We start from the raw sequence: 26,659 nt of genomic DNA, 5'->3' as shown, positions 1-26,659 counted from the left end.
TTCATGTAATTGAATCATAATTAATTTAAAGAAAGATGTAATTAAAATCTTTCTGTGAAAGATTTCAATTGCAGTATTGATTGTTGATTTTGAGAACGTTGATTTTGTTTGACAAGCATCGTAGTTTACAAACTCCATGCAAAGGTGGAGCAAGCTCCGTCACTAACTTTAATATTCTCTCATAATGTAAAACCCAGCTCCTAAGAGATGTATATATATTGTTTTATATTATGAGAGGAGGTCACTACCCAGACCGGTTTCAACCTTTTTTGAGGTCTCATCAGTGAGTAGGTAGACCTGGAAATCAAGGTTTTTAAGTGAACACGAACTTGCATACCTCTACTATTGAATTGCCGAAGTGGTGCATTCCTATATTGTTAATTACTAAGATAATAAGCCGAAAGGCTATTTTACCGGCGAATTCGTTAATTGAAAGGGAGATGGTAAATCCTGTTTCATTTTATAGCCATATAAAATAAAACGGGATTAAAATCCATATATATATCTTTTTTATAAAAAGATATATCTTTATAGCGTTCATAATTAAAAGGACTATAATAATAATAATAATAATAATAGATTTCTACAGATGTCTCATCTTGTTTTGGTATTATCAAAATTATCAAGTTATTCTGAAGCATTAAGAATTTTGCTATTTTATTATTATGCCGCTAATATTTCTTCAAATGCAGCACTTTTTGCAACAAAACTGGCAAGTTATGTTGAATATATCTGTTTGCAAATATACTCAAAATCCCTTTGACCTAATATTTAAAAATAGAATGCTGATGTAACTTCATCAGCATTCTGTGTGTTAAAATGCAATTATTCCCCCACCCCTTACCACGGTTAACGGATTATTGTTTTTACGTGCCCTGTATTACTTGGAATTTCCTTTACTGTCCTGTGATATTTGACCCTTTTTTGCTGCACAATTTATTTATTGTGTCTCTTCCCAAAATAAAAACGAATTTCACATGTGCGAAAATAAATTATCAAAATGTTTGTTTGCACTGGAAATACTATGTCAAATATTTATATTTTTAAATAACATTTATTGAAATAAATATGACATTTTTCCTTCCTTCCTTGCAAAATAAGATCATATGGGTTGCACGTTTCAATTTTAGGAAGGATTTTTTTTTTTATGAACAACAAATGATGTTAAACTGCATTACTCAGGGTTTCTGATTGTGAGTGACTGATGACTGATGTGGCATGATGGATATCAGTCCCATGGACTCCGATCCCTTCGTCGCTATGAAATAATCTTGTATTAAAGATTAGCGAGCACCCGGCTCACCCTGTTTAGGGCTGTATGGAGGCACCTGAACCGATAAGCAGAGCTGCTTTCGAGCGCTTATGTTTCCACCTGTCTTGTTCGTCATAGTTAGATGACTCTTGAATGAGTTGATTTGGATGAACAGCTGCTTTGGCAAAATAAGCAGCAGCACTGTTATGGAGGAACATGGGAATATCAGGAATATCGGCATCACGGTGTAAGAGAGCATTTCTGACAAACCACGGAGCGTTAAAAATCATATGGAGGCATTTGTTTTGAATAACTTGTAGCTTTTTGATGTTGGTGAGGGAAGTGTGACCCCATGCCAGTGATCCGTAAGTTAACGATGGTCTGATAATTGTTTTATAGATCCGTAGTTTGTTTTCAGTGCTGACTTGACTTCTTCGATTGAGGAGAGAATAGAGTTGCACAATTGCAGAGTTTGGTTTTTTTGCATGCATAAACTATGTGGGAGTTAAAGTTTAAATGATTATCAAGTTGAATGCCTAGATATTTGGTGCTAGTTCTCCATGGGATAGCTATGTTAAAAAGTTTAACTTCTCCAAAATGAGATGCTTGTCTTCTTGTGAAGAGAATGGCAGTGCTTTTATCAGCATTTACAGATATTCTCCATTTTCTGAACCAGTCCTCCAAATTTATTGCTGCAGGTTGTAAGCGCTGTGTAGCTATATGTGGCCTGAGAGATCTGCTAAGAATTGCCATATCATCCACACTAGCTATAGTGGTTAGTGATGTGCTAGGAACATCAGAAACAAAGATGTTAAAAAGCAGCGGTGAGAGCAGCGAGCCTTGAGGGACGCCAGCAGTGATTTTTTTCAATGAGGATCGAATTCCACGCAACTTGATCTGGATTTTACGGTCTTGTAGAAAGGAGTCAATAATTTTAGTAAGGTAAAGAGGTATGTTGGCTGAAATTAATTTATCGATGAGACCTTTGTGCCACACCTTATCAAATGCTTTTGCAACATCTAAAAAGATAGCTCCTGTGTGCTGTTTCCAGTTAAAGCCTGTAGTGATGAATTCAGTCAGTCTGTGAATTTGCTGTGTAGTGCTATGTCCGGTACGAAAACCAAATTGTTCTTTAGGAATTATGTTATCACAGTGACAGCAAAAACCTGACTCTCGAAATTTTCCTGATTGTGATTCTTTTTAATATCAAAGATTTATATCCAGTGGTATTTTATCAGAGAACTCTTTGCCTTTGTCTTTTGCTTAAAACTGCAACAGTATAGTTCGCCCACCATTTATAGGTCTCTGCTTGGCGTCTTGCCAACAATAGTCGATTCATGCTGAAGGGGAGAAAGAAATGAAGGACATACGAATTGGTTTCCAACATGCGAAATCACATGCTTTATAGTAAAATTTTCAAACTGTTATACAAACAACATAGTAACTACAATAATCATAAAAGAGAAGTTAATTTTCCACCGTGTAATAATAAGCAACTCATCCCACAATACGGACTGATTACCCTATTATCAGAATGGATTCTCCTTTTTTCTGACATGCGCAGAAGTGTCGAAGGATCTTTAATTGGTGGGTGAACTATACAATTACTTTGGAAAAATAACGAATTCAAACAAAAAGAAAGTGCACATATGTTATCTAGCAGTATTTTTTCTCTCTCTCTTTCTCTCTCTGTGTGTGTGGTGATAAATTTGGGGGGGGGGATGGAGTTAGCCATTAAAGGCGAATTAATTCTGTTATGAAAATTTTGGAAATAAAATTTCATTTTGACGAATGCACCTTTACATGTTTTGAAAGATAAACTGAAGGAAAAATATCGCAACTTCAAAACTGCTGCATAATATCGAAATTAGCTGAAAATATGTACATAACAGTTGACTTCATAACTGCCGTTTATTTCGATTTGTTGTGAGTGAGTAGGGGGAAACCAAGAAAGTTGAAATGCAAAAACCTACAGATTACGTTATAAAAATTATGCATCAGATGATATAATTCAAGATTTCCGTATGATTCTCTATAAAGCAAAATTTAAAAGTGCGAACCTTCGCGCAATCTGTGAACTAGTAACCTTCAAACTAAGATTATGAATAAAAAATAAAACTTAATTTGGAACAGATGGAGGCTGTATTCATTTTTAGATTCGGATTTTCATGAATTTATAAAATAATTGTTTGACAAAAATAATTCTCTTCAATGAAGTTCTGGGAGAATTTTAAAATGTATTGGCGATTAAAATGATTAGCATAAAAATTGAAAGTGACATTGATCTTTCAAAGTGATACAATATGAAGTGAAGAAAGTATGAAAGGATTTCTTATTTTGCGCTGGCATTAAAAACCATAATTATACGATAAAAGCAAGCAGCAAAAAATGAATATAACTGGTAGGTATTTGGTCTGAAATAACTTGGATTCTGGTTACTGAGCAAACGGCAAGCAACTGTGTTTCTTGCTGTAGGCAACTGAACTTAGCTACTACGTACGCCAAGTAATCTAGTTAAGTGTTCTTTTCAGCATGAAGGATTATTGCCCCTTCTAATGGACATGACAGTCAAATTGCACTTATCCATGTTCTTTCAACAGGTGGACAGAATATTATCCAGGTTTGCTGGACGTGTATATACTATTATTATTATTATTATCCAAGCCTCCATGGAGTCAAAAGACTCATTGCGGGAGGATTCAACATTCTGCATATAAGTTCAAAAGAATATTTTAAATTGAAAAATAAAATAAAATAAGCGATATTTAGCATGCAGCACATGTGTCACTCAGTACTATTCAATTTTTTTTTCAGATTATTCCTGCAGTCATAAACAGAAGAAATATTCCTTCAAAGCAAGCAGTTAAACTATGCTTCCTTCAAAGTTTGAAAACACAAGACTTAATTGTAGAATATACAATCAAATATTTAATATTTCATGGGAAATCAGATGAAATAAAACCAGCTGATGACTTTTTCTGCCTTTTAGTTACTTCTTATATTAAAAGAAAATTGTCAAAACTGAAATTTCTGGTAAGTTTGAATTTATGTAATAATGTAGATATTGTTTCATCATTTCAATTTCATTATTATTATTACATGACATTTCCTAGGAGTCCAAAGACTCATTGAGGGAGGGCACCTACTTTACAACTCTCTGCCTCCATCACTCAATCCACCAACTACAGTTTTATTTATTTATTCGTATGGAGTTTCCTCCCTTTTTCTCCCTCGTCCCTATTGGGGCTCAACTTGCCCCAATAGGGGGCTCATGGGGGGGTTAAGTATTTATAGCTCTAGATCCGTGTGCGTGTTCATGGGGCTGGTTTGCTCACTTGCGGGATGAAAAACGCCAGATAAACTGGTGGAAAAAACCCTACTGCCCACACCCAAGACCAGCTAACTTGGCTATGGCTGAGGAAGATCCTCAAATTCCTCATATCTTCAACAGGAATCGAACCTGGGACACTCCTTCCCCAGTCATATGGTTGCGAAGTGCACAGCCACTAGGCTAACCATGCGGACACCAACTACAGTAAACCACAGTTACCACTACACCAGTCCCACCTAATGGCCACCTGCACCCTAGTATTTTCACAAACATCCATGGCAGGATTCAAACCTGCAGCCTTTTGCCTGGAGAGCAGATATGCTAACCACTTGGCCAACCAGTCCAACATTTCATATACCAATTTCATAGACAAACTGTATAGCGTGATTATGCAAACTAAGGTGGGGGAAGGCAAATACAAGCAGATATATACACTAATGAATTGGCATATTATGGCATGTTGAGTAATGGCTACTCACAATGCTGTTAAATCAGTTGTGTTTTGTGTGGAGTGATTTGTATTTGTCAGCAGTAACGTTTCGGTCTGCTTATATTTTATTGTTATTTAAAGGTTATTGTATAACTTTATTCTTAATGGTAAATAAGAATACAGATGTATTCATACTATTTCTCCGTCCTCAATCCAGTCTCGTCTAATTTCATTTTTGCCTTCCTCAGGATCTTTTTCCAGTCATCCTGCTGACAGCAGACTTTTGCTAATCTTTCTTTCCCATTCTGTTTAGGTGATCGTACTACTTTAAATTATCTCTATTCACACGGTCTAATGTTAATAATGTGAACTTCTTTTCTAATATCATTTTTAATATTATTCTGTCATTGATGCCATCTGTTTACCCTTCTAAATTTATCATAAAAATATGCAAGTTCTGAGAGAATTTAGAAAAATTTACTTATATTCATGGAATTTTCATGGAATAACAGGGACATTCCATGAAAATTTATTCAGCTGATTTCCCATCATACTAGCTTTGCTTAGTCTATTATCAATTTTCATATTTAATTTGCTGTTTTCATTAAAAACCGTTCCTGGGTAGCCGAGATATTTTACTTCCTTTATTGGTTTAGACTTTTTTTTTATCGTGCTGTTTTTTATTATTATTATTATTATTTGACACCTCCAGGGAGTCCAAAGACTCATCAGGGGAGGGCCTACTCTACAACTCTCCGTCCCCACCACTCACCTTCATCCACCTGCCATCCACCAACCACATCATCTATACCAATGCCATCTACTGTCCACCACCACTAGTATTTTCACAGACAATCAGAAACATCCATGGCAGGATTTGAACCTGCAGCCTTCTGGCTGCAGAGTGGATACACCAACTACCTCGTAAACCAGGCCTTTTTATATACAAAAAAAAAAAAAAAAAAAAACCAGCACCAATTTTACAACATTGTATTTTTAATGTGTGCTGTTTTTTTTTTTTCCTTTGTAAAACAAAAGATATACTTGAATTTGGCAAAGATAAAATTTAAATTAACAGTGAAAAATGCAACTTACTCAAATCTTGATAAAATTCATTTTCTTCATATGGAGAAAATATAATTTTTGACAAGTCAAAGTTAAAATATTAAATTATGTTTTCATTTCTTCATTGTAGATAAATGATACTTTTGAGGATAGGTATTCAGTGCATACTGGACTTACAGACATAAGTCGTTTGAATAGTATTAATTCTTGGAATGGTCAAGAGTAAGTACATATAAAAGTTATTTTGTTATAATAATATTAAAACTTGAAATAAAAAAGATATTCTGAGCTTATAAAAACCTGCTGCTTGATCAGAATAAATCAATAGCTCTAAAATATGCTACAGTGAAAAGAGTGATATTATTATTTAGCATTAGATCTCCATGAAGTCAAAGGACTCATTGACAGGAGATCCCCACTGTCACACACAGAGATCATTAAACCATGCCTTAAACTCATTAACTGTTTCCCCACTCACCACAGTCTCAAGCAATGCATTCCACTTGCAAAACCGCACTCCATGCAGAGAATCTATTCCTTCCTCCCACCCTTGCTCACATACTCTCCTTATATAGCTCTCAGAGATAACCTCTTGTTCTACCATGTCTCACTCCATTTTACGAAAAATTTCCTCTGCATTATTCTGGTAACAACTGTAAACCACCTTATATGTCTCAATCATATCCCCCCCCCCCCTCTGCCATTATTTACAAGACTCTCTCTTTATCCTACATTCCAGAGGTCTAGTATCTCCTTAGTCAATCTTCTACCAAGAGATTCTCATTCCCTTGAAAATCAGTTGATCAAATTTATGTACAATAGTCCATATGTAGTATGATGAGGACCTTAGACAATGGAACCATAATCTCTTGGATTCTACATATCAGAGTTCTGTCATTGTTGCCATAATCTATTATGATGTCCTCTTTAAAACTTTGGTTGTGACCCCTAAATTGCAGGCAGGTGCCCCTGCCCACTACCAATTCCAGATCTCTCATCTCCTCTGCTGTCTTCAGAATTTCCTCACTAATTGTGTACTTGCATTCCATCCTTGTATACCAAATTTCAGAACTTTATACTTTGCATCATTGATCTGGCAGCTTCACTTATACAGTCTAGTCAGATCCTCTTGTAAGCTAAATTTCAACACAATTCTGTCGTCAGCAACAAGAGAGAGAGAGAGAGAGGGGGGGGGGTTCTCTTGTGTAAATCCTAATCCTTTAATATACTTTCAGTACCATGAAAAAGAGAGCAAAATAAATTAATTCCAAACTAAACAAACAGAAAACACATGAAGCACCAAAGCTGGAGACTGAAAATTTCTGCTTAGCCAAGCAGATGTCTTCAGGAAAATTTTCTGGATCACTTATTCCTTAAGAATTTCAGAACTTTATACTTTGCATCATTGATCTGGCAGCTTCACTTATATATTCTATTCAGATCCTCTTGTAAGCCCACAACATCTTTTCTTCTCCTTATGGTTCTCAAACTTTGCAATGCCTGCAAACAGCTTAGATCTAAAGACAAACTTGTGCCTGTCTGATATCATTTACATACAAGTTCAATAGTAATGGTCAAAACAGATTCTTGCAGCATACTTTCCCATACATAACTTGCTGAAACCTGTCTGACATCCAATCACATGTCCAACTCACAAATCTATTATTTAATCCCATCAATTCTAATTTAGTTCCACTTTAAATATGTAAGGTTTTACAATGGAATATTCTTTTAATCTGGCCATGCATACTATGCATTCTTGTAATGAAGGCAAATTAACTCGAAGCCATTTACATAGCTGTTGTAATATTGAGCTGATTTTTTTTATCGAATATTACATTTAATTATCTTCTAAAATTATTATTATTATTATTATCATTTAGTAACCTCCATGGAGTCAACAGCCTCATCGTGGGAGACCCACTCAACCAGCAACATGTCTATCATAATAAGCTTTGAAGTTATTTACACTACCTGCACTCACAACGCACACAGGCAATGCATTCTACTCATCAACAACTCTCCATGTAAAAAAATCTACTCCTCACACCCTTCTTCGCTATATCTTTATACAACTTACAGGGATGACCTTTCATGCTTCCCATCTTAACATCTGCTCTTTTTATAATTTCTTCTGTATTAATCTGAGAGATTCCTTAACTAACATGAAAGTCTTTGTCATGTTTGACACACATTTACTTTGCTACTGCTGATGTCTATCATACATATAGATTGGGCTTAGATGTTGAGTGTTATTCATAACAGTGATTCATAGTATAAACAAAACCAAGAGAAAAAAAGATAATTAATTTATTGAACTTGCCAATATGTTGCTGATTTTTCTGACCAGTATCATCTGAGCACAGATTATAACTATGTTAAGCCCATAGCACTCAACTAGTTGTTGAAACAATTCAGATTGTTACTGGATAAGAACTAGTGGCCTAGAGGTCTGCCATATTTTTTCCAGTTGTGGATTCCTGTATGAAGGAATCCACAACCTACTACTACACACTACTTTTTTCCATCTCAAGCTACCTATACTCATGTCTAAACAAGACTGATATTAGCCTTGGTCAAGATTCACTTTGATGTTAAATAAACCCAAAGGACTATATGTTTACCTTTTTATTAGCACATTTTATTATTATTATTATTACCTAAGACCCCATAGAATCAAAGACTCATCTAGGAGGTCCTTTTATCATACACACAGCTCATCATACTGTGTCTTAAACACTCAAATTCTCTGCAGACACCACACTCTCAGGCAAGGCATTCCAATCATTCACAACTCTGCATGCAAAAAAAAACCTTCTCACTCTCCTGCTCACATCCTCTTTATACAGTTTCCAGAGATGACCTCTGGTTCTCCCCTGATCTCCCACTGTTTTCTGTAGAACGTCTCCAACACTGATCGTATAACAACCCCTTGCTAACTTGTAGTTCTGTATCATATTTTCCCTCTTCCTCCTATCCACTAGACTCTGCAAATTGCACCTTCTCAATCTTTCCTCATATTCAACATTCCAGAGGTCAGAAATTACCTTAGTCAGTCGCCTCTGGACCCTTTTCCAACATCTCTTTGCCCTTTTGAAAACCAGGTGACCAAATTTGGGCACAGTAGTCCATGTGTGGCCTCAAAGCCTTATACAATGGAACAAGAATCTCCCTACTTCTACAAGTTAGTGTCCTTCGCATCATTCCCAGAAGTCTTTGTGTTGTCTTCCCAATTTTGGCAATGTATCCTCTAAATTTCAGATCCTTATCAACTATCACATGGGGCTTGCGACTTGCAGGCATGGACATGGCTAACCTAGAGTCCCAGAGTTAAGTATGATCTATTTCAAAGCTTTTAGTCATACTTTTCTCTAACTCTTCCACTTCCTGCTTCTACCCTCATACTAACATTCTTCCTAATGAGGATTCGTTACTTAAAACTGTCTGTCTGTCTCTTCTTATTTACTAACCCCAGGAGGAGGTCCTCCATTCTCCCTGAAGCTATTAGAGTACTCGAGTGCTAGGGGTGTTTCCTCCTCTTTCAACTAACAACTAATAGTTATAGTAGTGGGCAGCAGCGCAACTTATATTAACCTCCTGTAGCATACATGTTACAATACTGCAATGTGGAAGGCAAGGGGAAACCACCACATTACATTCCCAAGTAAAAGCAGCAATGGAAGTTAAAAATGAAATCAAGATTGGTGATGGAGCCTTCACTGAAGGAGTCATGCCCGGCAGGAGAAGTAACCAGGCTTCTCAGGTCGACAGCCAACGAAATCCTGGTACTTCTTCAAAAATGAAGACAAGAAATAAGCTGAATATTGGAACATGGAATGCAAGAACACTGCTAGAACCAGGTAAAAAAGAAATGGAAAGACTTGAAATAGACATTCTGGGCATTAGTGAGACGAGATGGGAGGGACAGGGTGATTTCTGGAGTGGAGAATTTCGGATAATATATTCAGGACAAAAGAAGGGGAGTCAGGTGTTGCAATAATGCTTCATAAAAAAAAAAAGTTGGAAAGTTAATCACTACAATAATTAACTATAGTGACAGAATCATGGCGATAAGCATTCAAAATGAACCAGTAAGCCTCAATATTATAATGGTCTACATGCCAACATCACAACATAGCAATGAAGAAATAGAAGAAATCTGGAGCAGCTTTAAAGACAGAGACAATACAATAATAATGGGAGATTGGAATGCTATAGTGGGAGAAGAGAGCAATGATAATGTTTCAGGAAGATTTGGTCTTGGACGTAGGAATGAAAGAGGAAAGCAATTAATAGAATTTTGTACACAAAAACAGTTAGTTATAGCAAATACACTATTTCAAGTTCCAAAAAGAAGAAGATACACATGGAAAGCACCTGGGGATTCAAATAGATATCAAATAGATTATATATTGGTCAAGAAAAGATACAGAAACCAAATAAAAAATTGCAAAAGCTATCCAAGTGCTGACATTAGTAGTGACCTTGTCTTAATGAAAACAGAACTGAAACATAGGAAACAAATCAATAAGATGGAACCTTGAAAAATTAAAGAGTAAAGAAGTAAAGAGAGGATACCAAGAGGCAACTGATCATAACATTCCAGAAAACATAAACAGTCAGAATAATATTGAAAACCAATGGAATATGATTAAAGAGTTAATTACAAATTTATCAAATCAATTATTGAAAAATGCAGAAAAAGAAAAAAGAAAACATTGGATAACAGATGAAATACTTGGCCTTATGGATGAAAGAAGAAAATATAAAAATGCTGTTAAAGAAGATGTGGCCAAATACAAATATCTTAAAAATCAAATTACAAGAAAATGTAGACAAGCCAAAAAAGAATACCTGGAAGAACAGTGTAATAACATAGATGAATTATTTAAAAAAGAAAACATAGAGAAAGTCTATAAAGAAATTAACAAACTAACTTTCAAATTTAATAAGAACAGCAAAAATAATGCCATCAAAGATGAAAATGGAAAATTACTAATAGAATCTGAGGATATATTAATGGAATGGAAGAATTATCTTGAAAATCTCTATAATGGCAACAAGCTTGATGCTGATATCAGCATAGAAAATCAAAATGAAGATGATCTAGGACCCACAATAATGCGAGAAGAATTTGATAAAGCACTGTCCGAAATGAGTAAGGGAAAAAGTCCAGGTGTAGACAATATTCCTATAGAACTGCTACAAAATCTATGTGATGAGACAGAAACCTTACTCTATCAATTAATAGCTCAAACCTATGATAGAGGAGAAATACCAAAGAAGTTTATGAAATCAACCATAATACCAATACCAAAAAAGAATAATGCAAACAAATGCAGCCAATTTAGAACAATAGCTTTAATCCCACATGTTAGCAAAATTCTGCTAAAAATTATTCAAAATAGAATTTATTCAAAAATAGATTGTCTATTGGATGAAGACCAATTTGGATTCAGAAAAAATAAAGGAACAAGAGAGGCAATACTCTGTTTAAGAACAATAATAGAGAGAAGATTAGACCTTAGTCAGAATACTTACATTTGCTTCCTTGATTTAGAGAAAGCGTTTGATGAAGTAAACCAGCAAATACTCCTAAATTGTCTAACTAATATCGGCATAGATTTGAGGGATAGGAAAATAATTTATTAAATTTACAAAAATCAAAATGGACAGATTAAAATCAATGATAAGGAGAAAATAATAAATATAAGGAGTGGAGTAAGACAAGGATGTATACTTTCACCACTTTTATTTAATTTATATATTGAAAAGGCCATTCAGGAAACTAAAGATAAAATAAATAGTGGCATAAAGATAAATGGTGAGCAAGTCATGTGTATAAGATTTGCTGATGACATAGCCCTTGTAGCAGAAAACAGAAGAACGTTAAAAACAATGCTAGAATTACTAAATAATAACCTTGAAAAATATAAAATGAAAATCAACACAGATAAGACTAAAATCATTGTTACAGGCAAAATTCCTATCAATATAGAGCATATAGACATCAGCGGCGAACAAATAAAACAAGTGAAAAGCTTTAAATATTTAGGAAACCTAATAACAGAAGATGGCAGAACAAGAGAAGACATAAGATCAAGAATAAACAATGCAAAAGCCCAATTCTCTAAGATGAAAAGCATTTTAACAGGAAAACTCAACCTACAATTGAAAAAAAAAATTAGTAAAGACATTGATATGGAGCATTGCACTGTATGGATGTGAAACCGGGATTCTAGGCAGAGAAGATGTAAGAAGATTGGAGGCTTTTGAAATGTGGTGCTGGCGCCACATGAACAAAATAAAATGGACAGAAAAAAAATCAAACCAACAAGTCCTGAGAGAGATAAATGAAACAAGAACTCTAATTAAATCAATCAAAATTAGAAGGGATAGGTGGTTTGGACATATACTTCGACATGATGGATTTGTGAAAAGAATAACTGAAGGCAAAATAGAGGAGAAAAGAAGAAGAGGCAGACCAAGGAAAAGCTTTCTTGACCAAGTCAAAGACAGTATGGGTTTGAGGAGTTACCAGGAGGTTAAGAAGAAAGCCAATGACAGAGCAGAATGGAGGAAATTGCTGCTGAGCTACCAGTCCCAAGACTGATGCAACTGATGAAGAAGAAGAATCAACTATCACCGCAAGATCTCTTATTTCCTCCACCTCCAACAGTATATCCCCATCAAGCATAAATTCTACATCCCATCTTTGTTTCCCAAATTTTAAAACTTTACATTTTGCAACATTGAACTCTCCTCCCCATTCCCAATCACTCAAGTCAATGTCTATTCAAGCCTATGAGATTCTTGATAAGAATCTCATAGGCTTCCTTAAATTTACATTCATACCGTGTTTTGGTGTGATGTAGACAACAGGTGCTTTTCCAGACCAGCTTGACCATAGTTATTATATTTAATGTGTCATTTATGTTCCTTTTTTCTGATTGGAAATTGCTATCAGGAAAAAAAAAAAAAGGAACATAAACGACACATTAAATATAATAACTATGGTCAAGCTGGTCTTTCTGATCATGCCCTGAACACTTTACATAGAATTGACTGGAAAAGCATGCCCACCTGTTGTTTACATCAGGTGGACATGGTATGGATGTAAATTTAAGGAGGCCTATGAGATTCTTATCAATCACCCTAATCTTAACAATAACGATGGTCTAAAAATCCCAAATGTATGGAAGGCACATATTCTATTCTACCCACTTACCCTTTCTCCCTAAGAGTTAATTATAAATAGGACCATGGGTAATCTAGGATCCTAAATCTAATACAACAATTGTCATGTTAAATTAGGACATCATTTTTACTGTAACAAAACTATCTATATGAGAGAACGTTTCTCTGATGTTGTCTGAAATAGAATATAGCTTGATGTAGTTAATTTATTTTATTTCATTTATTTATTATAATTTTATTTTATTTTCACTAGAGGTCAGGCCAGTAGAATAACCGTTGATCAAATTATTGTCTCTTCAGCACACTATATGATATGTAATTTAGCTTGTCTCTGTATATATATATGTGTATACTCCAGATGATGACCTTAATATGAAGGTCAAAAAGTCGGGAAATTAAAATAATTATTTATAACATGGTTGTAGAGTCCATAATTTGTGTAAAGTAAATACTACTTCATCCCAAGAAATGTCAGTGATAAATAAAGATTCTGCACCGATATACTACAATTAATGTTTATTGTAATGAATTTTTATTCAATGCTATTTAGATCAGATTTTGACAGAATCCATTTAGAAATTTAGAGCTTGATACCCAGATCACTAATGGATAAATAAACATGACCTTCAATGAAGTTCACTTTATAATCTAGAGGACATATAAAAATGGAATTAAGTTTTTCTTAACTAAAGTTTATTTCATATGGTTCATCAAGAATTATATTGGTTTCAATGAACATTTATTAAGGTCATGCTAAACAGTTATGAATTCATAGTCATTACGAAGATTAATAAGTATGTTTATTTTCAGGAAGCTCTCATTTTGGAACGGTGATTACTGCAATAGTATTAATGGAACAGGTTAGTTGGAAAAATTATTTTAATAAATATTTTAGTTAGTAAACCCACACACACACACACTTGCACATGCACTCCTGCAGGGCATCTCAGAATTAGGTTGCAATTTTAAACAATCATATTGCCACAGCTAGAAGTATGAAACAAATTAATGTGCATGAGATGACAATAAAAGTTTTCTGTTTGCAAAGCAAGTTCTCCTGTTGATATATATATATAACACTGAAAATGGTCGCATTGTCTCAATGGCAAATTTCCTAGGAAGTGAACATGCGACATGTATGTTATAGTTTAATAAAAAGAAGTCTGAAATGATCATTGAGCATAATCAGTTTTCACAGCAGTATGGAGAAGTATTTCTGTTACTGGAAGTTTTTCCCCACTTGGTTAGACTATAATAAATTTAGTTTAATCCTTTATCCAAGTGTAAGCAAACAAAGTTTGCACCTGAAGTATCTTCAGGACTGAGGCAACTTGTGGTAAAGGTGGACCAAGAACTCATCACTACTTGTCTTAGTATCTCCTGTAACACAAAGTACATCTCCTTGCAGACATGTATAATGCTATGTATTAAGGGAAGGGCACTACCCACACCGGTTTCGACCTTTATTGAGGTCTCGTCAGTGGGAGCCAGAACCCCAGAGGTGGTGATACTAAGGTGGAAACAATGGAAAAGTCATATTTACCTGTACGAGTTGCCAAAAGGTGTCTCCCACTGATGAGACTGAGTCCCGCTGACGTGACCTCAGTGGGGTCGAAACTGGTTGGAAGCTTCATGGGCTACAGCATTGTCATGCTGTAGCCCATGAAGTTTACTGCGCCACAGCTGTTGCTGTTACCCCTCAGATGACATATGAGCGGCTCTACTCAGTAATGGGGTGAGCCTGCCACATGGTAGAGCCAATGCTGAGAGTTCTTCTCAGTGGCAAGGTGAGCCTGTTACTGAGGGGTACAATGCTGAGTTTTTGAAGTTTGACCTACGTGTGTAGAGGCTTAAGTGCTGTGAGGACATCATGTTGGAGGCTTAATGGATATTTTTACAACACTTAAAAAGAATTAAAATAGACTTTAATGCTTCCTATATTTCGTCCTAGTCACTAGGACATCTACGGGGATTACAAAAAATTAATGTAACATATGCACAAATAACAAACAATACTAAGCCCAACCACGTGGGTGACACTAAAGTCCTATCTAGGTAGAGCGCCCTCTAAGGGCAGTAGTAGATGGCCTGGAATGTAAGGTGGGAACTTTGGTGATGAGTGTTTCCCAAATCTTCGGAAGCTTAATGCACCCATATTTATTGAGATTTGGTTGGTTTTTGAGAGCTGCTGCTGCTTCTAAGAAAAGTCTCTCTTTCTTGAATTTGCTGTGGTGGAGCATGGTGGTTTTCTTCCATGATACTCTGTGGGTGGTGTCCAAAACATGGTCAGCCAAGCCTGAATGGCCATAGTTGTGTTTGAAGATGTAAGACTTGTGTTCCTCTAGACAGATGGATGCTGATCTGCCTGTCTGTCCAAAGTACGCCAGCTTACAGGAACAGGGTACTTTGTAAACTCCAGGCAGAGAGAGAGGAGGGAGTTGATCTTTCGTAGAATGGATAAGGGTAGCCAGTTTGCGGTGGGGCTTGTATGCTGTGTGTAGATTGTATTGTTTTAGTATCTTGGCTATTTTTTCAGATGTGCCACGGATGTAGGGTATGGTGATGGCATTTTTAAAATCTTGTTGACGAGAAGGAAGGGGAATGGGGGAGGAGTTGATTATTTTTTTGATACTGTGATCGCTGTAGCCATTGGAGAGGAAAGTGCTGTGTATGTGGTTAAGCTCATTAGTGAGGGCGGTTCCACTGGAACAAAGATTGTGGGCTCTCTTGGTAAGAGTTTTAATAATGCCATATTGTTGAGAGGGGTGGTGGTGGGAGAGTTTGTGAATGTATCTGCCTGTGTGTGTGGGTTTTCTGTATACGGTGAAGGTAAGTGTATCATTAGGCAGGCGTGTGACTAAGGTGTCTAGGAAGGGTAAACAATTGTTCTTTTCCTTTTCCATAGTGAACTGGATTTTTGGATGTAGACTATTGAGATGACTGAGGAAGGAGTCTAACGTGTCTGGGCCATGAGGCCAAATAGAGAACACGTGTTCTCTATTTGGCCTCATGGCCCAGATATACACTATTGTTTGTTATTTGTGCATATGTTACATTAATTTTTTTGTAATCCCCGTAGATGTCCTAGTGACTAGGACGAAATATAGGAAGCATTAAAGTCTATTTTAATTCTTTTTAAGTGTTGTAAAAATATCCATTAAGCCTCCAACATGAAGTTTGACCTGTACTTGAACATTCAATAAAAAGCGAAACCGGTCTGGGTAGTGGCCCTTCCCTTAATGGATAGCATTATATTTGTCCACAAGGAGATGTGCTTTGCATTATGGGAAATATTAAGACAAGTAGTGATGAGAGCTTGGTCCACCTTTACCACAAGTTGCCTCACTCCTGAAGTTACTTCATGCGCAAACTTTGTTTTCTTACACTTGGATAAAGGATTAAACTAAATTTATTATTTCTGTTACATTTGATACAAAATTGGCATGCATTGCAACATATGGCTCTGCAATGCATTGGAAGCCAGGACAAAGACAACTGTATGCTTCAGAGTGACAGCAGAACGTCTGGACATCGAAACTATGAGCCAGTCATGTCAAAACTTGACATTTGACACTATGAAAACAATTAATGCTCAAGCTATATGAATTCTACTTTCTGTGGGCCGATAGAGTGCAGCAGGACAGTATGACCATGTAATCAGATGCCTCAGTATTTAGAAGGGGGAGATGACTTCACTAATGCATACAGGCAAATCAGCCTTGAAAATGCACACAATTTACCGGCAAAAAATATTAGTGGTGGTGGTGGTGGTAGATATTAGATTGCATTGTGTGTAGATGATGGTAGTAGTAGTTCTATGTAGATGGTGGATTAAATGGTGGAGATAGAGTTGTAGAGTGTCCTCTCTTGATAAGTCATTGGACTCCTTGTAGGTGTTATGTAATAATAATGACTTCACTACCTGAACTCTCATCAATAAGGCCAGGATGCATTTTGTTGGCAAAGAGAATGAACACAATTTTCAGATATGGGAACAAGAAAATCCACGTGTTTACATGCAACACAAACAAAGGAGCATAATATCTCCAGGCTCTTACATCATCCACCAAAACCTCCACATCTTCCCACGAAAAACCAGTTGTTTATGAGATTCATTGCTCTTGTGTCATTTTCTATGTATGTATTTTATGTATTCAAGATTTCCATCTTGAATACATAAAAGATGTTGAAAAAAAGAAGACAGCATAAATCAAGTTTGGAATTCCATAAAGCTAACATAAGCCATCAAGTAGTTTGGCAACAAACAAAAATGTGATCATAATTGATTTACAACAAATTTCATGGAAGCCTTTGAAATGCTAGGATCCCCACACAATGTAACAAAAATCAAGGCTTAATTTTACACAAAGTGTGGTCTACTTTCATTAAAAATCTAACTACTGCAGACCTAGGACATGATATGCGTGATGCTTCAGAATGTGACAGCAACAACTAATATTGTTCCAACATGTATGCAGTAATTAATTTAATATTTTTGTATTCTGGTTACTTATTTGTATGTACCAGTTATAATTTTCAGATAACATCTAATATGGCCAGTTAATTGTTTCTAGTCTGTTTCTTTCTTTTTTTGTGTGTATAACTTATGATGACACTCCTGACAATGTAAGTCTGATGGCTTTGAAACTTGTAGGGGTATATTGTATATTTTATTAAACTCATTATTTATCTAGAAACATGCGGTCTCAATACCAGAAGCTTTCTACAAAATAAATATATATAAAGCTAAATTTATATAAATATGATATTACTTATTGGTAGTTATTAGTGAATTTCTCTAATTAATTTTGTTTTTTTCTCAAGATGGAAGTCAGATGTCTCCAGATAATGACAAGAATAGATATCTCTATGTCTTCGTTCGTTCCATTTGCAGGTGAATCATTGTTTTATTTATGCAAAACAAATTTTGTTAATTAGCTCTCTTTCAAAGTTTTGCTTTAATCATGAATCTTTCAGTCATATAGACAAATGTATTTCTTGGTATGCACTTGTTTACATCTCATGTTTTAGTGCATATCTGCAAGACAGCAGATATCCTAGACTGCTTCTAAATGGAAATATATTGCTATAAAGCATTTTCTAAGCATTATTATTATGAAGTTCCTGACTTCCAGGGAGTCAGGAACTCATCATAGAGGCCACAGATAGGATTATACTGATGTACTACTTGCACCAGCTATTATAACTGTTCTTGAATCCATTCACATTACTTGTACACACACAACATCCAATGGCAATCCATTCCAACCATGCCCCACTCTATGGGAGAAAAATCTAGCTCCCAGTCCCTTGTTGATGGCATTCATTCTCAACTTCTAAGGATGCCCTCTGGTCCTTTTCCCACTCTCCATAAAATGAAAAATTCCATCTACTAATATCCTTTATAATCCTTTCAGAAGTTTATAACTCTCAATCATATCATGCCTCTTTCTCCTGTTGTAAGTGTCTGCAGTCTACAAATTCTCAATCTGTCTTCAGTAATGCACATTCCTATATCATTTTTAATCTCTCCTTTTCACTCCCTCTCTCTTCAAAACCCAAGTTTTCAGGTGAAAACCCCCCTATCTCCATATGAGACCAGCTAACTCACCTTTCGTCGAAAGAGACCAGATAAAGGTTCCTCACATCACTGACAGGAATCGAACCAAGGTATTTCTGACTAAAAGGCTTTATCTATAACAAGTGAGCTATGGAGGATCAATCATACATCTATGGATGTTAAATGTGACATTTTGCAGCATTGAACTGGCATCCCTACTCCTGAGCTCATTCACTTAGTCTATTCAAGTATTCTTGTAACACAACATCTGCTCTACTCCTCATAATTCATCCTATCTTTGCATCATCTGCAAACAACTGAATATCTTCATCCAAATCTTCGCCGATATCATTAACATACATGTTAAACAGCAATGGCCTAAAATGGATCCCTGAGGCACATCACTAGGGAATTTCCTCTTCTGGGATATTGGTCTACCCTACACAACTTGTTGATACCTACACTTAATGAACAAAATATTAGAAATACCTATCTAATAGTGTGTCGGTCCTCCTCTAGCATGAATAACATCACGTACTCTCCGAGGTATTGACTCCACCAGATCTTGGAGAGTTGCTGGAGGTTATTCCAACTATGCCTGTTGCAGCATTGTCGATGGATTCACCTTAGATGTCAGTCCTGGATATACAAAAATACCAACTTTTTGTATATGTATTATTAATATATTTATTTTTTATAATAAGGTTTCTTGCACTTACACTTCATAGTTCCTTAGCTACCTTTAATTTCTCCTCACATTAAAATTCCACAGAGATCACCATCAAATATAGTGGGTCAGATACAGTTGTATTAATATCATGTAAATTTAAAGAACTGGTATGGAAGGGGTTTACGGAAATTGTAACACTGTACACTGGACAAAGAAAGGTGGAAGAAAATAGTGAAGAAGGTATTGAACACCAACGGGCAATGTGCCCATGATTCGTGATGATGATGATAAAATTTAGAGGCACAGTGATTTCCATATCCTTCTCAGTAATCTATTAACTTCTGTGTTGCTTTTAATTCCTTTTACATTATGGTCCCTGACCTTCACCTTCCCCTATACCATTGCTATAGGATTCTTGGCATCGTTACTTTCTTGGGACTGTCTTATCAGTATAATATGCCACTAGAATCTCTTCAATCCAAAATTCACATTTAGTTAGTTCCATTGCACTCGTATCCATTATCATTTGACCTTATTACTGGTCTATTCAAATCTTCTTACATGAAATCTGTATAAAAATTGCTCTTTATCATCCTGTCCAACATCCTCCCTTTCCTCAATGCATTTACACCACTCTGAAGTCCATATTTCCTTAGTCAATCCATATTCAGTGTCCTAGAGTATCCTGACAATTATCTTAGTTTCACATCACTGAACCCTGATGTTTCTTCATTCCTCACATAATCCAGGTGACCCATCTGAGAAAAACTGTCTATATGTGTCCTTGTAAATAGAAAGAATGACTGTTATTATTATTATCCAAGACCCCCATGGAGTCAAAGACTCATTAGGAGGGCCTTCTATCAAACACAGCTCATCATACTGCACTTTAAACATACTCAAATTCTCTGCAGACACCACACTCTCAGGCAAGGCATTCCTATCATTCACAACTCTGCATTGAAAAACACCTGCTTCTCACACCCTCTTTATACAGTTTCCAGGGATGACCTCTGGTTCTCCCCTAATCTCCCACCATTTTCTGTAGAATCTCTCCAGCATTGATCCTATAACAACCCATTAATAGCTTGTAGGACTCTATCATAACTCCCCACTTCCTCCTGTCCAACAGACTCTGCAAGTTGTATCTTCTCAATCTTTCCTCATACTCGACATTCTGGAGGTTAGAAACTACCTTAGTCAGTCGCCTTTGGACCCTTTCCAACATCTCTTCATCCTTCTGAAAACCAGGTGACCAAATCTGGGCACAGTAGTCCATGTGTGGCCTAATCAAAGCCTTATACAATGGAACAAGAGAATCTACCTACTTCTACAAATCAGTGTCCTTTGCATCATTCCCAGATGCCTTTGTGTTGTCTTCACAATTTTGGCAATATGTCCCCTAAATTTCAGATCCTTATCCACTATTACCCCCTACCCCAGAGCTCTTATTTCCTCCACCTCTGACAATATATCCTCACCAAGCATAAATTCTGCATCCCATTTTTGTTTCCCAAATTTTAAAACCTCGCATTTTGCACCATTGTACTTGCATCCCCATTCCCATGCCCAATCACTGAATTTATTCAAGTCTTCTTGTAAGACTACGACACCTTCCCTACTGTTCATAGTTTGTCCCACCTTTGCATCATCTGCAAACATCTGAATATCTCCATCCAAATCTTCAGCAATATAATTAATATCCAAGTTAAACAGTAGTGTCCCTAAAACAGACTCCTGAGGCACACCACCATGACTTTCCTTTTCCTGGATATTGCTCCCCCATACACAACTTGCTGATACTTATCAGATAGCTAGTCTCCAATCCAAAGCACTAATCTAATATTCAATCCCATCCACTCTAGTTTGACTATCAACTTATCATGCGGTAATCTATCAAAAGCCTTTGTGAAATCTAAGTATTTTACTGTGTATCCCTCTCCTCTGTCCAAGGAAGCAGTCACCTTATTGTAATAAGTAAGTAGATTAAAACATGACCTCCCTTTAGTAAATCCATGCTGTCCATCAAAGATAACACCATTGTTGTCAACCTAATTCTGGATCCTAGTTCTCACAAACTTCTCCAACAATTTAACCCCAACACCTGACACATAAGATAGGCCTATAATTTGATGCTTGATTTCTATCATCTCCCTTATGAAGCAACACAATCTTGCCTTCCTTCCACTCCTTAGGAACTTGACCCAGTGCAAGACTCGTATTAAAAAAATATCTCAAGGTAGGTGTCAACTCCCTGGCACATTCCTCCAGAATACGTGGTGATATATTATCAAGTCCCACAGCCTTATTTACATCTAGTTTGCTTAGCTCCCCATACACCTCTTGCTCACTTACAGTCAGTCTGTCTTCCACATTATCAACTGCTTTCAATCTCTCCATGAAATCATATTCACAAGAATGAAAGACCTTTATGAACTGCCCATTAAGTATCTCCACTATATTTTCCACAACAGTTGTATTTATACCATATTCTCCAATCAATGCCTACCTTCCATAATCATTCTTTCTTTTGCTGGCTACATATCAAAATAACTCCTTAGGATTTTTTTTGGCTTCATTAGCTAACTGCTGTTCATACCTCTCTTTAGCTACCCTCACCAACCAATTCACCCTCCTTGCCTGGTCTTTGTAGACCTCATGGAATTGGTTATAATCCACTTCTCTTATGCTGCCTCCACAATGCCCTCTTTCTCTGTATCGCATGCTTATCTATTTATTCATCCATTTCACACCTACCTTATTTAACCTTCTCACCTTTGGAATACACTTAGACAATGCATCTACTAGATAGTTTTTGAAAATCCCCCAAGCTGCATTGATCTCTTTTCCAGCCAACTCCTCATTCCATGCTACACCCACAAGCTGTCTCCTGAGCTCTTCATAATCGCCCCCCCCCCTTGTAGTTCCACTTATACCATTTTCTTACAGGTCCTCACACTGCTGGCAACCGCTCAGGTAATCACCTCATGGTCACTTTCACCAATTGGTGGGTGATTTGATGCTTCATTTATAATTACATCCTCTGATGAGATGACCAAATCCAAGACCCTTAATCCTTGTGTGCCCTCTGTTACATACTATCTGTGGTAGTTAGCCCTCAAAAACTCAAGAAACTCATTTTCTTTACTTCCATCCTTATGTTGATCATATCTGTAGATCAATATTTCATACTATTATATCAGTTTAGCGTAATTTTATCAGTTTATGTTAATTCTTAAATTTTTATTTCCTTGTGAAAATCTTGTGTGCTGTCCACAATTTTAATTTTTGGTATGTTTATTTAGATCTGTATATCTAGAATACAAACATGATACAAAAGTAGAAGATATTCCAGCTTATCATTTTATTGTTCCGGAGAAAGTATTTGCTGATCCCAGCAGAGAGCCAAGTAATGCATGCTTTTGTCCCAAGAATAATAATAATAATAGTGATTGTTCAACAAGTAGTGGGTTACTGAATTTGTCATCATGTTATTCTGGTAAGTTTCATAACCTGTGTACATTGACTAGGATCTGTACATCCATGTAAATAATGATTTACATGGATACAAAATTTTGATTGTATATTGAAGGTGATTATTATTACAGCAATTAGCAATTACCTATTACATATATTACATGCTATTGAGAAGAGTGAAAAATAACAGTGTACTGCCGGGTATGACGATGATGAGTTGTGATGGAGACCAAAATCATGAATGGTATGCTAGCAGAGCTGTGTGAGGAGAAGGGAGTGCAGTTTGTGGATGTAGGGCATGTGTTTGAGGGAAGAATGAAATCATGCAGGTGTGATAGGTTACTTTTGAATAACTGTGGAGTGAGTGTACTGGAGAAAGTGTTGCTGGATGGAAGTACAGGGTGCGATGCATGCAAGAGATCAGAAGAAAGAGATGAAGGGAAAAATCAGGAGAGTGGTATTGAAGAGACAGAAGTGCTTGGCAGTGAAAACAATAGTTGTGTGAGAGATGAAGAGAGAATGGGAATGCAAGAGGAACAGGGGGAGCTCAGGTGGACAAGGTCACATGGCATAGGGAGATTGGATGTTGAAAGTGAAAGTGTGGGTGGGGGAAATTGAAACTGAGCAGATATATGTGGTAAGAGGTGATAAAGGTGATTGGGCAGTGTGGTGGAGAAATTACAACCAACAATGGCTTGGATAGAACTTGCTATAGATCTAAAAATGAACTGCTGTGTTTGTTTATAAATGCTAGAAGTATCAGAAATAAGGGGAGAAAAATGGTTTTAGGGATTGAGTTCATTCACCCCAAAATCATTGGAATAAGTGAAACATGGTTGCATGAAGATGATATCATAATGGGAATAGAAATGGAAAGATAGAATATTTTTTGCAAGGATAGAAAGGACAAGAAAGGAGGGGGGGGGTGCTGCTAATGATAACAGGAGAATTATGTCTACCTAAGGTAGACATGAAAGAGGGGAAATAGTGGCAATGGTTATGAGGCAGTATGATGTAACATGGAGGTTGAGAGGAAGACATATTTAGTTGGATGTTGCTTGGGAATATGGAGGGTGGCAATGAAGAAACATATAAACAACTTGGATTAGTGAACAAATGAAGGGTAATTATTAAGGGTGATTTTAATTATGGCAGTATAGATTGGAATGAAGAGATAGCATTCGAAAATAAGGAAAACGAATTTCTAGAATTCTTGAGATAACTATCTCAAGCAGCATGTAAAAGAGGGCATGTGAGGATCGAGATTTCTAGATTTGATAATTTCATTAGAGGATGTAATTGTGATATGGGATTTCATACTTTCCTCCAGTTGGTGATCATGAAGTAATCACCTGTATTATGGCTAGTCATATGCAGACTTTTGTGAGGAAAGGATATATGTGTAATTATAAGGCTGGTGATTATTACAAGCTTAGGAGACAGCTTGGAGCTATAATGTGGAACAAAGAGTTGAGCGGTAAGGAAATAAATGCCACATAGGAACTGACAAAGAAATACATAACAGCATTAATGTAAATGTATTCTGAAGGCAAAAAAGCTGAATAAGGTAGATGTAAAATGGATGAATGTGGAGCTTAAGCATGAAATCTGGAAAAAGAAGGTATTTTGGAGGACGTACAAGATGAATAATGGTAATAATCAGTTACATGAAGCATATAAAGTACAAGCCAGGAGAGTGACTCAGTAAGGAAAACAAAAGTAGAGTATGAGCAGAAATTGCCAAATCAGTCAAAGAAAAACACTAAAGAGTTTTTTAGATATGTGATAAGTAGGAGGAAGAATGATCATGGTAATATGATGTTAATGGATGAAAGTGGTAGAATAGTAACTGTTGCAGAATACATTGTTGAGATATTCAGTGATCAATTTATAAGGGCATTTCATCCTGATCAGGGTGGAATCTTGTAGAACTTAAGTGTAGAGGACATAGGAGAAGATGGCTTAATTGTGAGTATTTGAGGAAATAAATAAACTTGATATCAATTAGGTGATAGGATTTGATGACATATCACCATGCATCTTGAGGGCAGTAGCATTGGCATGCCTGTTTAATAAAAGTCTTGCACCAGCACAGGTTCCAAGGTGTAAGGAGGGTAAAATTGTTCCGCTGCATAAAGCGTTGATAAGGCTGTAGTGTCGAACTATAGGCCATCTGTATATCTGGAGTTGTAGTTAAGGTACTGGAGAGATTGGTGAGAAGTAGGATATAGACTTGGGTTGATAACAGCAGTATTCTCTGTGGTTATCAGCATGGGTTTGTTAAGGGGAGATCATGTTTCACTAATTTACTTATGTACTATAACAAGGTGACAAATTCTTGGACAGGGGAGATTCATATACAGTGGTGTACTTGAATTTTGCAAAAGCTTTTGATAGATCGCCACACAACAAGCTGGTCAATAAATTGAAACAGATGGGATTGGATAACAGACTTCTGAGTTGGATCAGTGACTGGCTGTAAGATAGGTATCAGAAAGTTGTATATGGGGGTGGTATCCTGAAAGAGAAATGTCAGTGGTATACCTCAGGGATCAGTTTTGGGACCATTGTTGTTCAATTTGTATGTTAATGATATTTGGATGGGTTTAACTAGTGATATGCAGCTGTTTGCATGTTATGCAAAACTGGGGGATAACAATGCAGAGTCAAGCAGATGTTATGTCCATACAAGAGGACTTGTGGGTAGGTAAGTGGAACTATGGGTTCAATGTTGCAAAGTGTAAAGTTTTGAGATTTGGTAAGCAACAATAGGATGCAAAGTATACGCTTGGTGGGGAAACTTAAAAGGAAGTAGAGTAGAAGACAGATCTAGGAGTGATGGTAGACAAAGACCTGAAATTCAGGGGCCACATTGCAGAAGTTGTGAAGACATCGCATCTGATAATGGCAATGATGTGAAGAGGAATCTTACATGTAGAAATAAAGAAGTTATGAATGTATTGTATAAGGCATTGATCAGGCCTCATATGGATTATTGTACAGATTTGGTTGCTGGGTTTTCATGGTGATGAGGATAGGTTACAAAGGGTCCAGAGAAGATTCACAAAGGTGGTCAGTGGTCTTTGGAATGTGGATTATGAGGATAGATTGAGAGAATGTACATAAATTGCATGACCTTGTGAATAGGAGGAAGGGGGGGGTATGATTGAGACATATAAGATGGTCAGGGGTTGTTATCAGTTTGACATGGAAGAAATTTTTCATAGAATGGGAGAGGGGGATAGAACAAGAGGCCACTGCTGGAAACTGTATAAGGAGGGTGTGAGCAAAGGAGTGAGGAGAAGGTTCTTTGCATGGAGAGTGGTTGGTGAGTGGAATGCATTGCCTGAGTGTTGTGATTGCAGACACATTGAATCAGTTTAAGGCACTGTTAGATGAGCATTGTATGCAATAGTGTATACCTCCTATGATGAGTCTGACTCCATGGAGGTCAGATGTTAATAATAATAATAATCCAATAATAATAATAATAATAAAAAAAGCGGCCTGGTTGGCTGAATGGTTAGTGTATCCGCTCTCCAGCCAAAAGGCTGCGGGTTCGAATCCCGCCATGGGCATCGATGTTTGTGATTGTCTGTGAAAACACTAGTGGTGGTAGTCAGCGGTAGATGGGATTAGTGTTAGATGATGAAGGTTGGTGAAGTAGTGAGACAAAG

The 26,659-nt window shown here is 36.5% G+C and overlaps 1 protein-coding gene across 1 annotated transcript in view; it reads left to right on the top strand.

The window, feature by feature from the left end:
- Positions 1-26,659, top strand: part of LOC150100323 (lysosome membrane protein 2-like) — a 187,092-nt gene that overhangs the window by 63,662 nt on the left and 96,771 nt on the right. Inside the window, exons 4-6 of the mRNA XM_090402637.1 lie at positions 4,067-4,285; positions 6,209-6,300; positions 22,811-23,004. Of these exons, the coding sequence (XP_090258763.1) occupies positions 4,067-4,285; positions 6,209-6,300; positions 22,811-23,004 (505 nt within the window). The remainder of the gene's footprint in view (positions 1-4,066; positions 4,286-6,208; positions 6,301-22,810; positions 23,005-26,659) is intronic.

This window comes from Typopeltis vanoorti, chromosome 13 (assembly GCF_054136105.1).
Source record: "Typopeltis vanoorti isolate ZY-2024b chromosome 13, IOZ_Tvanoo_1.0, whole genome shotgun sequence".
Classification (NCBI taxonomy): Eukaryota; Metazoa; Arthropoda; class Arachnida; order Uropygi; family Thelyphonidae; genus Typopeltis; species Typopeltis vanoorti.
The sequence above is the reverse complement of the archived record's forward strand: the minus strand, read 5'-3'. Positions and strand labels throughout refer to the sequence as shown.